This window comes from Canis lupus, chromosome 4 (genome assembly GCF_003254725.2).
Source record: "Canis lupus dingo isolate Sandy chromosome 4, ASM325472v2, whole genome shotgun sequence".
Classification (NCBI taxonomy): domain Eukaryota; kingdom Metazoa; phylum Chordata; class Mammalia; order Carnivora; family Canidae; genus Canis; species Canis lupus.
This window is the reverse complement of record NC_064246.1, coordinates 51,096,734-51,111,478: the sequence shown is the minus strand read 5'-3', so window position 1 is coordinate 51,111,478 and position 14,745 is coordinate 51,096,734. Positions and strand designations below refer to the sequence as shown.

General features: G+C 47.7%; 1 protein-coding gene across 1 annotated transcript in view; it reads left to right on the top strand.

Annotated features, from left to right (window-relative positions):
- The window catches only part of ADRA1B (adrenoceptor alpha 1B), a 48,109-nt gene extending 42,276 nt beyond the window's left edge, over nt 1-5,833 (top strand). The window contains exon 2 of the mRNA XM_025434669.3: nt 5,241-5,833. Within this exon, the coding sequence (XP_025290454.3) occupies nt 5,241-5,833 (593 nt within the window). The remainder of the gene's footprint in view (nt 1-5,240) is intronic.
- The last annotated feature ends 8,912 nt before the right edge of the window (nt 5,834-14,745 follow it).

Here is a 14,745-nt window from a genome sequence, read left to right as displayed (position 1 = left end):
TTTTATCAGAAGTCACTAAAGGTTTGCTCAGGGTGGGTATGCAATAGTAGGGTCTTCCGGAGGACAAAATAAAACAAAATGCAAGGGGAACAAGAGGGCAAAGTCATTACTTAGCTTTTAGACAAGTAAGGATTAAAAACTGACCAAACCCAGAGTTGTAGAGAAAATATCACAATCATACACACCCAACAGAAGGTAAATTGATATAACTAATTCAGAAGGCAATCTGGCTAGCTGTCAGCACTTAAATGTGGCACTGACTCAGTGATTCTTCAAGTAGGAATTTATCCTACAGAAACACTCAAACATGCAAAAAGCAAAATGCATAAGGCTTTTTATTACTATAGTTTGTAACAGTCAAAATTGGAAATCACTACTTGACTATCATTAGAAAAGAGTTAAGTTTGGAGAAAGTTAAACTAGTGTATATCCAGACAGTAGGATGTAATGTCCTGATATGGGGAAAGGTTTTATAGATATAAATATATATATTTTTTAAGATTTATTTATTTACTTTAGAGAGAGTGTGTGCATAAGCATATGGGAAGGAAGGGCAGAGGGAGAGGGAGAGACAATCCCAAGCAGACTCTGAACTGAATGCACAGTCCAATGTGGGACTTGATCTCACAACCCTGAGATCATGACGTGAGCTGAAACCAATAGTCAGATGCTTAACTACTGGTACCGACACCTGTCTTAGATATATTCTAAGTGAAGAAAGAAATTTGGGGATCACTTTTTTTAAGTAAGTGAAGTGGTTGCTGTTTTTTATTTAAGATTTTATTTTTAAGTAATCTCTAATGCAATGTGGGGCTCAAACTTACAACCACATGCTGTACCAACTGAGCCAGCCGGGTGTCCCAAGTGAGGTTTTTTTAACAGACTATTTTTCAAAGCAGTTTTAGACTCACACCCAAATTGTCAGGGAGGTTCTGAGATTTCCCATACTCCTGCTGCCCCCACATATGCACAGCCTCTGCCATTATCAACATCCCCTACCAGAGTGGTACACCTGTTATAGTGGATGAACCTCACTGGCATGGCATTTTCACCCAAAGTCCACAGTTTACATTAGGGTTCACTCTTGGCGTTGTATATTCTGTGGATTTAGACAAATGTATAATGACATGTATCCACCATTATAACATCATACAAAGTAGTTCCAGTGCCCTAAAAATCCTCTGGTCTCCCTCTATTCATCCCTCCATCTGTTATTTTTGTAATAAAAATATACAAATCTGGAGAGGAAAAGAATAGAAATGAAGAGGTAGTTCTTGCCCAGAAGGAATTTAAAGTCTGGGTGGTGAGAAGGACTCAACCATCCCTGGGATGGCTTAACAACATAAACAGGCAAACAGTAAAATAATAGAATAAGATGTGACTGTATACCTTCTGCGGGGTACAGAATAAAGAAGTCAGTGTGAGTTGGGTGGGGTCCATCAGAGCAGAGTTCCTGGAGAAGGCTCCTGATTGGGCCAGGATATAAAGTATTTTTGGAAAAACAGCCTCTATTTATTATTTATTATACCTATGTCAAATATTTTACATGGATATTTTCATGTGTTCAAAATAACCCTATGGAACAGATACTGTCCCCGATTTATGGATGAGAAAATTGAGTCTGAGAGGGCCAATTAACTTTTCTAAAGCCAAACCATTAGTACACAAAAAAAGGGATTCAAAAGTAGGTCTGAGATCCCACACCCTGTGTTCAAGCCACAGGATCACACTGCCTAAATTGGCGGAAGGGTGACAAAGGCAGGCAAAGAATGGAAGGCAAAGAATGACCTTCTTCTCAGAGGAACAAGTAGCTCAGGGAGTCCAAACTCACAATGTGGCTATAAATAAATGCTATGAAAAAAAAGTCAGCATAATTCCCTTACTTTTAGCTGAATACTTCTCAGAGCCATAGTCCTTGAAAATACTTTGTAAGAAAATCAAGGCAAAGATCCAGCCCATCTTTGTCCTTACAAGGGGCTTCCAATATGATGGCAATGAAGAACCAGAAAGAAATGCCACCTGGGCATAGGGGGGGACACAGTAACATTTATGCCACTCTCATAATGCCATGTGTGCTCTGTTGCAATGACCTGTTACTATGTCTGTCTCCCCACTTGCCTGTGGGCCGCCATGGGGCAGAGACCACACCCCAAGTCATCTCTGTATCCCCGTAGCTTGGCTTCATGCCTGGCACTTAGCAGGAACTCAGTATTTGTGGAATGAATGAATGAGCGAATGAATAAATGTATAAAAATGTAAAGAGCTATTACTATCATATGTTGGTGCCCTGATCTGTAAAACGAGACCAACAATAATACCTTCATCAAAGGATTATTTCAACAATTAAATCGGCTAATGGTATAAAGGGTTTAGCACAGGACCTGTACAGAGCACACATACAATATAAACAGTGGTTCTGATGAATATTAGCAGTTAGCATTATGGTTGTGTATCCTTTAAAAGAGCCAATCCCTAAGGATGTATCCCCATCAAGCCATTCACATTTTACTATCGTCTTCAATGGGGTTGGCAAGCAAAGCTACGAGTCTGTTTTCAGCAAGCATGCTCTCCTAATCTTAATGTCCTTGCTTTTGCCACTACTGCCTATGCATCCCCACACCTGGGGCCTGAGGGTCCTCATTAAGACAGTGTGCCTACCTGTACACACGCTCATCAGCACTTACCCTCCAGGGTAATGTACAAGGCTTCCGACGTTTCTGCCCTCTCTCCACTTCTCCCAAAATGTATTCTCCAGCTTTGCATTTGTCAAGACCAGTGCCTATGCCCTTCAGACTCAGTGACAGAAACAAGGACATCCCCATGGTCAGAGACAACTCATCCAGTCATGGATATTAGGTGTTCACATGCCATGTGTGTATTTCAGTGGGGGCCTTCCATACAGCGAAGGATCTGGGATGGTGGGATGAAAACATAATGGTGCTGACCTTGTCACAAATCAGACCACAAAGTGGTGCCCTTATCTGTCTCCTCTAAAGCAAACCAAGAATGTATAGCCCACTCCCACATTTCCCCCTGAGTTGGGATAAGAATCAGTGTAGTGAGTTGCCTGGCTGGCTCAGTTGCTACAGCATGAGCTTCTTGATCTCAGAGTCGTGAGTTTGAGCCCCACGTTGGGTGTAGAGATTACTTAAATAAACTTTTAAAAAAAGTACATTTATAATTGGCACTTATATCCAGGTATGGGTAGCCCCCTTCCTTTTTTTAAGACTTTATTCATTTATTTAGAGGGGGGAGAGATAGAGGGAGAGAGAATTTGGAGCAGACTCCATGCTGAGCAATAAGCCCAACACGGCACTTGATCTCACGACCCTAAGATCATGACCTGAGCTGAAATCAAAAGCTGGATGCTTAACTGACTGAGCCACTCAGGTGCCCCTGGATAAACCCTCTTTCTAAGTTTAAACTCTTGCAGGGCTTAGCCCTTCACCAGGAGCCCAGAGACATGGTTTGAAATAACAAAAAAGAAAGAAAGGAAAGGAGGGACTGAGGGAGGAAGGAAGGTCCTATAACGTATGATCGCATTTATCAAATCATTTAAAAACGCGTTATACAACAGGGGGAAAAAATCTGAAGGTATGTACACCAAATGTGATTACTCTGCTTTGCAGGGTTATGTGTGCATTCAAAATAATTTTTGTTTGCTTTTTTGTATTTTCTGATTTTTCCACAAAGGGTCTTATAAATACCATTTGAAAACCATATTTTGTATTCAAACAGAACTTAGTTTAAATCCCAGCTATACTGCCAACAGGCTGTGTAACCTGGGGCAAGTCATTTACCCTCTCCAAGTCTTAGTTGCCTTGCATTTAAAATGAAAATTGTTTTTAATTTAATATTGCCATAAAATGTTTCTGGCTCTGAAATTAGAGGGATGAGTTAATCATGTTTTTCCATCATAGCATCTCACTGGAAGGCCTCTCTCTTACTTTATTGATTTATTTCCTTGTATTCCCATTTCCCTCTGCCTACCCCCTCAGGCAACCGTTTTGTGTTTGACATTATTTGAAAGTGTTTTTTGCAAAATGTGTGTGGTTGTTTGGTGTGTTACTTAAATAGTATTATGTTGTAAATCTCCATTCTGTTTCCTATTTGTTCATAAAGAATGATGTTTTTAGGATCTTTCCATATTGCTACATGGACATGCCATCCAGGGCTCTAAGTGTGGCACAATCGCTGCACTAGGCATCTAGCCCACTCACCCTTTCCATAATTCCCAGTGAGGGACACCTAGGTTCTCTCTAACTCTCCATCATCATAAGCAACACTGCTCTGAGCATACTCATGCATGTCCCCTTATGGACCTGTGTGAAAATTCTTTGAGATCTATGCCTTAGTGCAGAACTTTTGGGTCAAGAGGTCTGTAAATATACTTAATGAGACCAAGTGGGGCCAGAGTCTTCAGCACTGCTTCACAGCCTGTGCCTCCACTAGCCCTTAAGAAGGCTCCCCATGTCCCCACAACCCTGCCTACACTTAGCGCTCTCCAACTTCCTGATTTTTGCCAGCCCAACAGACACGTTGTATCTCTGTGTGGTTTTCGTTGTAATTTATTTGACTCCCTAATATTTCGAGCATCTTGGCCCTAAGGTTTCCTGTTTTGTAAATTGCCTATTCATTTTCTTTGCCCACATCGGGAATGCTCCTTTTTCTTGTCGACTTGCAGGAGTTCCTTACATATTCTTAAGTACCCATCCCTCGACCAGCTTAAACATTGGAAATACCTTCTCTCATCCTTGCCTCATAGTTCATGTGTCTGAAGTGTTGAGTCGTTTTTCTTTCACCCCCTAGATCAAAAACATCGTCCTTTACCTTGCCTTCTCTAACTTTTCAAGTGTCCCGTTTCACATCTAGGTCCTTAAGACCTCTCCTATTTGCTGCGGGAATAAAGCCGGCGTCCGCTCCGAGGCCTTTTGTAGGACAAAATGACGCAGCTACAGCGCCTACCTGGCACAATGCCCGCGACCCACGGGCTGTGCAAATGCAGGTGGTGATAGCTACGGCTGAGCTCGGAGGCCGGTGAGCCAGACCAGGAACGGTCTTATAGGGGTGACGGGGGCGTTGCGGAGGCTGGCCCCGGAGACGAACGTCGGATTCGCTCCCGGGGAGACGGAGAGGCGGCCGCGCGGCGGAGAAGGCGCCCGGCGGGGCGCGGCGGGGCGGGGCGGGCCTCACTACTCACCACCTGCTGTCTCTTTCTGCCCGTGCCCCCCCCCCTGCAGGCTCCCTGTTCTCCACCCTGAAGCCCCCCGACGCCGTGTTCAAGGTGGTGTTCTGGCTGGGCTACTTCAACAGCTGCCTCAACCCCATCATCTACCCGTGCTCCAGCAAGGAGTTCAAGCGCGCCTTCGTGCGCATCCTCGGCTGCCAGTGTCGCGGCCGCCGCCGCCGCCGCCGCCGCCGCCTGGGCGGCTGCGCCTACACCTACCGGCCGTGGACGCGCGGCGGCTCGCTGGAGCGCTCGCAGTCGCGCAAGGACTCGCTGGACGACAGCGGCAGCTGCCTGAGCGGCAGCCAGCGGACCCTCCCGTCGGCCTCGCCGAGCCCCGGCTACCTGGGCCGCGCCGCGCCGCCGCCCGTCGAGCTGTGCGCCGTCCCCGAGTGGAAGGCGCCGGGCGCGCTGCTGAGCCTGCCCGCGCCCCAGCCCCCCGGCCGCCGCGGCCGCCGGGACTCGGGCCCGCTCTTCACCTTCAGGCTCCTGGCGGAGCGCGGGAGCCCCGCGGCCGGAGACGGCGCCTGCCGGCCCGAGCCCGACGCGGCCAACGGGCAGCCCGGCTTCAAGACCAACATGCCCCTGGCGCCCGGGCAGTTTTAGGGGGGCCTGCGGGGGGGAGGGGGGCGAAACCACCGTGGGGGGAGGGCGGGCGAGGGGGGAGGGCGGCGGCGCCCGGGGGAGGCGGGGGGGCGGGGGGCAGCTGCTTTGCTGGCAGGGGCATGGGTGCCAGGTACAGCGGAGGGCTGGGCGAGCATGCCGAGAGCCTGGGGGCCCCGACGCCGGCCGGGATGTCCGTCTGTCTCTCTGTACATATCCAAACGAGTCCCTGTGTGCACGTATTTAACCGTGGGTACACGTGCGTGTGTCTGTGCGGTGTCCGTGTGGTCTGCGTGCGCGCGTGGGTGCGGCCACCGGGGGGGGGCAGCGGGGGCGCCGTCGGCCCGGGACCTCGCGCCCCTCCAGCCGCTCCCCGGCCCTCCCCGAGTGGCGGATGGCCCTGGGCCCGGGTCGGAAACAAATCGGACATTAAAGGTCGTTGCTCCCGTGCGCCTTCGAGCAGTTTGTGAACTGGGCGGTGGGCGGGATCTGGAGTCCCTCTTCCTCTTCAGCTCAGTCCCCGTCGGTGCCACGGGTCCTGGGTCCTGTGCGGGAGCCCCTCGGCGCCCGCCGCTTCTGCCCCTGCCAGTCCCGCCTCCCACAGCTAAACAAATCTGACCCGGTGGCTGCAAAGTGAGCCAGCCCGTGGGAGAGCTGCCTTGCTCTTGACCTGTAGCATATCTAATCCTCCTGCTGTGGGCAACACTGGGCAATGCCTGGCCTGGTCCTGGGGACCCCGGTCTCAGCTGCGGTTCTGTGCCCAGGACAGCAGGTGGGCCTGTCGCTTGAGAGGGGCCGGGACTCAGGCAGAGAGGGGGGTTTGTTCCTTTCACCTCCTCCGCGTCCCTAGGCCAGACACTCCATTGCTTCCCTATGTCCACCGAGCCCGATGCAGAAATCCAAACTGAAGAATTTTCTGGGTAAGATATGGATCCATGTGACCAAGCACTATGCCTGAGCACAAGGACCCTCTGAAGCTCAGCTAACTGAGGAGCTTGCCTGGGCAAGAAGTACTGAGGAAGTAGAGAGGTGGAGCACACCTGGGAGAAGGTAACCTCAGGTTTTCTAGGATTCACTGCATGACCTTGAGAAAGTCACATTCCCTTTCTGGATATTGGTTTCCCGTCTGTGTAATGATGGGATTGATTCTAAAGTCTTTTCTGCCTCTAAAAGCCTCCAGTTTGCTATAATAATAATTATTATTATTGTCATTGTTGTTGCCATTATCATTATAGGATGGGGAACAAAACAAGAAGCGTTTTTCTTCCCTGAATTTCAAAAAACAGGACAGAAACATACCCACCTCAATCTTTTTCTCTTCCCAATTTGCTTTTTCTATCCTGAGCTTCATACTTTTTCAAATGGCAGGAGACTTTTCCAGTAAGGTTAGTACATCAATCATTTATTCTGTAGGTGATTGAATAGAAAATGCTTAGTGAAAAGGAGCAATAGTTTATGTAACTGAAAAGTGTAGGGGTATCAGGCAGAGCTGCCTCCAGTGAAGAAGGAAAGGGACAACAGAGCCTCAACCCCTTGATTGCTCTCCTGCACAGCCCCTTGCTCTGGCCTGCCCCAAGCACCAGAGGAGGGCTCCACAGAATGAGGTTTGAAAATCACTGGTCTTGGGCAGCCCAGGTGGCTCAGTGGTTTAGCACCGCCTTCAGCCCGGGGTGTGATCCTGGGGATCCAGGATCAAGTCCCACATCGGGCTCCCTGTATGGAGCCTGCTTCTTCCTCTGCCTGTGTCTCTGTCTGTATGTGTGTGTCTCTCATGAATAAATAAATAAAATCTTTTTTAAAAAAGAAAGAAAGAAAAGAAATTACTGGTCTAGTGCAAGCAAGTGAGACTTAGAGTCAGTAGGACCTGGGTTCAACTCTTGACCCTGTGCGACCTTGAGCAGTTCACTCCCCCCCCCCCCCCCACCACCACCTCTTCTGGTGTTTTCCCATCTATCAAATGGACATGATCATCACAGCCTACCAGGAAGCCCAAAGGATTCAATGAGATAATTGTGGTATCAACACCAAACTGTGACTCCCTGGGTAGGTGCAAGTTGTAATTTGGACCACAGACACCAAAGGCATTTCCTGAGCTGCTCGGTTCTGATAACTTCACACATCACCGGTATTTGGAGTCCACACAGGCAACACAGGACGACAGCAGCAGCCTCCTGCCTTTTTCCAGAAGGAAGGTTGGCCAAGCAGTGGCACACATCCCCATAGGGCCTGGATTCCAGAGTCTGCATTACACTACTTCTTCAGGTTACCTCAGTATGGTCAGGCCCAGAGAGGGCCCAGAATTCAAGAGCCCTTGGGGGAAACAAGTCCCTTCTACTCTGACTTCCCAATCCACCCTGCTTAATCCTCTGCAGCCACCCAAACGCCACTGGGTCCTTGTCACCACTGAGACCTACACAGGAATACATCTGCCAACCAAAGTAAAGAGACAAGTGGCTTGGTAATATGGGGTAATGGTTAATCCTCCAGATCTGGGTTCAAAGCCCACCTCTGCCATTTAGTAGCTCTGTGACCTTGAGCAGCTCCCATCACCCATCTAAACCTCAGTTTCCTTAAAATGGAAATAATAATAGTACTTCAGAGGGGCATTAGGCAGATCAAATGAAACCATGAGTATAAATCAACACCACGTCAGTCACTTGGAAACATCCCATGAGTGATAGCTATTAGCAGAGGTATTAACTATTCAGTCTTGACTTCGATATATGAAGTTTAGAAAATCTGAATAAACGGGACAAAGAAAATGAATTCGGTATTATTCATCAAAGTCCAGGGTTTTAGGACTCAGGCTCCACCTTAAAGAAAAAAGACAAGTTTATAACAGAGTACAAGAATTTTGGGTCCTACAGCATGAAGAAACATGTTACTCAAAGAGGAGATCAGCCCAGATTTGAAAGGAAAAATGAAATTTAATAAAAGTTCTAGAACATTCCAGGGTGACAAAGCCAGAATGGGTGTGTGATGGAAGGCTGGATGTCTTAGGGATTGTGCATCCTATGATGTGGAACAAGGGCGGGGGCAGGGAGGCACTGCAGGGCACACACAGCTGCTCTAAACAACTGGGTTCAAAGCTCACTCCACTACCTGAACCAGGTGCCTTGGCCTTCCTGTGGCCAACTGCCTTGTGTGTAAATTGAGGATATGGTTAGCACACACACCCCAAGTTTGGGATGAAAAAAACATAAAGAGCTTGGCCCAGATTAGGCACTATTTTTAGTACCTGTGGGTGACATTATATATCCCCCATTCCAGAAGTTCTCACCTTTTCCTGCATCAGCAGCTCCTTTAAGAATCTGATGAAAACTAGAAAGAAGTGAATGTAACCACCCAAATTTCCCCTACAATTCATGCCCCTCGAATTTCCCAATGGACACATGAAACCCAAGTTATAAGCTGCTCCACATATTCAACTCCCTCAAAATATGGAAGTAATCAAATCCAGAGAGAGGTATACACAGAGAGGAGAACGTATTTGACCCGGGTCTCCTGGGGCTCAGCCTGGGTGAGAGGTGGGCAGGCACCAGGCAATCCCATTGGGGTGTATAACCAGAGTCGGGGATCCAGAACCTTCCTCACTTGGTGAGACCCTGAGTGTCAGGCTCCATCATCCATCAGGAGCTTGGTGGTGAGGGTTAAGTGCCCTGGATTCTTGGAAGAGGGTTGGATGGCACTTGGGCAAAGCATTGAGCATCACTCCTCCAGATGAAGAAGAGGCCTTGGCCTGGCTACTGTCAGCCTCTTGGTGACAAGAATAGAACAGCAACCACTCCTCACTGCAGATTCTCGGGGTGTGAACTTCTCATTGGTCCTGGAAGCAGACATGGTGGCCTCTAGCTGCACCACCTCCTCTCAGCAGGTCTCTTCAGAACCGTCTCCACCCCACCCTGCCAGTCCATGGAATCTTCATGTAGTCCAGCTGAGAGTGGGGGAAGAATCTGGAGGGAGGCCTGGGTCAGTCTGGAAGAACTTGCACCCTCCTACAGGTTTCCCATCTTATACCTGGCCCTGCCTTCTGAAACTTAAAAGCCAAGAATTTGACACTGTTTTCTGGCTTAGCTAGAGTCAGAGCCTCTGTTTCATGTTAATATGCTAAAGCATGGGTCTTGAGAGGTGGGACAGGGCACAAAGGTGTAATCTGCCCCCATTCCTTCCCCTTCTCCTCTGTACCTCTACCCCACCCTCCCACCCCTGCAGCCAGGCCACCTCTGCTGTTCTTCAAGTCGGGGGAGCCCAACTCCCCACTCTGGGCCTTTGTACTTCTGGTCCCTCTGCCTAGAGCCCCTTCCTTCCTCACCTCCTTCACCATCTGTGCTCCAGTGTCACTTCTATGGTCATCCAATTTCTCTGACCGTCCTCTTTCAAACTGGCCTTCCCACTGCCAATGCCGCCCAGCATGCCCTGTGGCCCTTCCCTACTTTATTTTTCTCCATAGCACTTATCACTACCTAGCGTGTTATATATTCCACTGTTCACATGTTTGTCTCCTCAAGCACACGCTAGAAACGTACACTACATGGGGGGGGGGTTGTCTGTTTTGTTCACTATCTCGGCCTCTAAAGTGGTACCTGGCACATGGTAGTTGCTCAAATATATTTTTTTCAAATATGTTTGGATGAATGAGTATATAGGTCCCTGGCATGAGTATGGATGTGCTGTAATAGCAGTAGAACAGGGGGCTAGGGGGCTCCTGACAGAGGCTCCTGCCTCTTCCCTGATGATGGAGGAAGGGACAGTTCTAATCAGGGAAGGCCTCCTGGAGGAAGTGACACCTGAAGAATGTTAGCAAAGCCCCCACTGCCTGACACCCCCTGTGTTTGCATTGTTAGGGCTTTCACATGCACCCCTCAGTGGAGATGGGAGTCTGAAGGCCAGGCCCTAGGTCCCCCCGCTTTCTAGACCTCTGTCTACTGACTGACCATCAGGAACACTGAAGCAGAGACAACCACTAAGCCCTGCCAATCTGTGATTCCAGCCTATAAGGCACAATCCTCAGGGACAAGCTGGTTGGGGAGACAACTCTATTGGGATTATTAAGACAAACAGCTTTGGTTCTTGCTAACGGCCTCATTCAGAGATGTCGCATCTTTATAAAAGGCTTGCTTTGGAGAAGAGGAAAGCACTAAAATCTGGTGACCGACCTCACATGTAGTGTCAGCCTGTGTGGGAGGCATATTCCATCTCCACCAAATGCTATCTGAGCCAGCAACCACTTACACCTGTACATTCCATGTTCTTTCATTTATTCCACAAATGATCATACAGCATCTACACAAAGCTGGGAGCCAAGGATACAAAGAAGATCCAGCTTTGCTCTCATGAGAATTTCAGTCTGGAAGAGGAAATTGGACTCAAAAAACAAAAACAAAAAAAAACCTTAGATAGAAAGACGTTCCTGTAACACAAAGGTTAAGCATGAGAACCACAGAGTCAGGCAGAACCAGGTGAGAATTCTGATTCAGCCATTTATTAGTTTTGTCTACTTGGGCAAGTCACCTAGTGTCCCTGAGGGGCAGTTGTCATGATCTGTAAAAAAGGAACAATCATACATGTCTTCGAAGTGTTAGAAGATTTCTTCTTCAGCGCCCTCAGTTCTTAGTCACACTGCTTCGAAGAATGAAGAGGTAGGGGGATCCCTGGGTGGCTCAGCGGTTTGGCGCCTGCCTTTAGCCCAGGGCGTGATCCTGGAGTCCCGGGATCGAGTCCCGCATCAGGCTCCTGGCACGGAGCCTGCTTCTCCCTCTGCCTGTCTCTCTCTCTCTCTCTCTCTCTCTCTCTCTCTCTCCCTCTCTCTCATGAATAAATAAATAAAATCTTAAAAAAAAAAAAAAGAATGAAGAGTTAGACCAGACAGACCAGTGGGCAGCAAAGCAAGATCTATTGAATGATAGAAAAGCGATAATATGAAGTTCTGGAGGAGGGAGAGGACCCAAAAGGGTTGCCACTGGCGTTTCTAAGTCTAGCCGTTTTTATGGGCTTGTTGGTCAGCTGTTTTAATCTGATTCACTCTCCAGGCACCTGTCATCCGATCAGGTTTTTGTCATCTATCCATCAGGCAGGAAAGGGTGGAGGGCTCCTTCCGGGGTAGTGTAAAATCCTTTTAAGGGTGGTTTCTTTTGAGAGTGGGAGGAGGGCCCTTGTCCCTGCCTGCCTTTCTTCCAACTATCTTTCATCAGAGGGTTGTTGTGAAGATCAGTTTCAATAGGGTATTATGGTGTGTGTAGTACAGTGCCTGGCACATGATATTGCTCAATAAAAGACCATTGTGATTACTCAATGCCATTGAAGCTATGTAAATAAAGGGCTTTGGGAATTGGAAGGAGAAAGTTCACATCCATCTGCAAAGAATCAGAAAGGCTTCATGGAGGAAGTGGCATCTGAGCTAGGTCTGAAAGATGTGGCCAAGTAGAGATGAGCAAGAAGCAGGAGCAGAGGAACCTATATGCTATTCTATGAGGAAGCTGAGGCCACATGTAGATGTTTCTGCAACTGAGGGCCCAGCCAGCCTCAACTATCAGAACTGTAAGCGTTTTTTGGGTGAGAACTGCTCAACTGAGCCCCATCTACCCCCAGAATCATGACAGGTAACAATAAATCACTGCTGTTCTTTTCCACAAAAGTTTCTTACACAGCAACAGATGACTAGAAAGGAAAGATTTCTACTTAGATAGTCTGACCCTGGAACCCCTGCACATAACCATTACCCCTAATGCCTAACTGGTGCCCAAAATGTGTTCACTCTCTTGACGAAGCTAATGAAATACTGGGCAAGATATGAGGTCTGGCCCCTTCTGGTCTTGACTTGCCAAGGAGACAGAGGATGATAGGAAAGAATAGGAGATTGGGCCAGGAAGGGATGTACTTTGTGGTTTGATTATTTGTCCCCAGCTTTATTGAGATATAATTAACAAATAAAAATTGTATGTATTTAAGGTATACAACTTGATGTTTTGATACATGTATACACTGGGAAATGGGACTACCACACTTTAATTAATTAATATACTCATAGCCTCACATAGTGACTTTTTGTGTATATCTGTCAAGAGCACTTAAGATCTACTCTCAACAAGTAGATACAAATGCAGTATTTTTAAGTATAGTTACCATGCTGTAGATTAGATTCCCCAGGACTTACTCATCTGGAATCCAAATAGCTAGAATTTTAATACCCTTTAACCAGCTTCTCTCTTTCCTGCCCCCCTCTGGCAACCACCTTTCTATTCTTCATTTTTATGACTTCAACTTTTTAGATTGCACATATAAGTGAGATCATACAGTATTTGTCTTTCTGTATCTGGCTTATTTCACTTAGCACGATGTCCTCTGGGTTCATCCATGCGGTCTCAAATGGCAGGATTTCTCTCTCTCTTTTAAAAAAGACTATCTATGTATTCATGAGAGACACAGAGAGAAGGCAGAGACATAGAGGAAGAAGCAGGCCCCTCACAGGGAGCCTAATGTGGGACTCGATCCCAGGACCCCGGGATCACACCCTGAGCCAAAGGCAGATGCTCAACCGCTGAGCCACCCAGGCGTCCCGGATATCGCTCTTTTTTAAGGCTGAATAATAGTTTTTTTTGTATACATCCAAATGGCTTTAATTTTTTCCCCGTCCAAATTAGGGGAGGCAGATTTGTGCTCTCCAACCTCCAGGACCTCCAAAGTTTATTTAGTATTGTGTTAGTTTGCTAAGGCTGCCTTAACAAAGTACCAGAAGGAGAGGACATCAATCTACAAGCCAAGGAGAGAGGCCTCAGAGAAAATCAACCCTGCTGACTCCTTGATCTTTGACTTCCAGCCTGCAGAACTGTGAGAAATAAATTATTGTTGTTTAAGTCACCTGTGTCCTCACACAATCCTTTCTCCATGCACGCCCTATATCCAAAGTCCTCTTCTTATGTGAACACCGGTCATAATGGGTTAGGACTCACTTTAATAACCTCATTTTACATTATTTAACTAACCTCTGTAAAGACCCTATGTCCAAACACAGTCACATTCTGAAGTCCTGGAGGTTATGGCTTCAACATATGAGCTGGGGATGGGGGGTTGGGGGAACAAGTCACCCCATAACAAGCACAAACAATCCAGAACTTTGGGACTAAAGCTATAATGTTATGAACACTTGTAACATGTTCACTGAAGTAGGCACCATAATTGTCTCATTTGTAGACTTAGAGAAGTTTAAGTGGTCCACAAGGATGTGGCTTCCAGGAGGCAGAGCCAGGCTTTGAATCAAGCAGTCTACCAGTCTTGCTTTGCACATACCCAGCCTCCTTTGTGTGCGGGAAGAAGAGATTCTCACCCTCCCGCTTCTCAAACTCCCTTCTCCTCTGCACACTCCCAACTCTGCCCTCTCTCTGGTCTTGGGCTTTTAGAAAATAAAGCGAGGACACCTTGTATGCTTCTCCTGCTTCCCCCATCCAGGCCTCACAAAACCTGCTGCCTGCCTGAATGTAAGGAAAGGGATGTATGGGGCAGAAATGTGGATGAACATCACAAATTGTCATCCAGTCATTCACTATCCGAATGTCCAGTCAATCCCCATCCAAAGGGTGAATCCAGCCATGAAGATGTTCTGTGTGTGTGCACGTTTATGAAGGATGAAGCACCCTGACTCAGCCAGGTGTGGAGGGGTCCAGCCCACACAATGAATCCAGCTCAAGGCCACTGCTCCTGAGCTTCTTCCAGAGCAGGGTTTGGTAAGGAGGCATCTGCTGCACCATCCAGGATTAAAGCATCCTCCTTCCTTCCCTCCTTCCCTGATCCCAGGATGAGCTCAACAGATTTCTCAGGAACGGACTCCAAAAACAGACACTGGTAGCTTCCCCAACACAGCAGACTCAGCAGGGTTTCCTCAGCCAGACCACTCTGCTGCTCCAGAGAGCCCCAGGGGA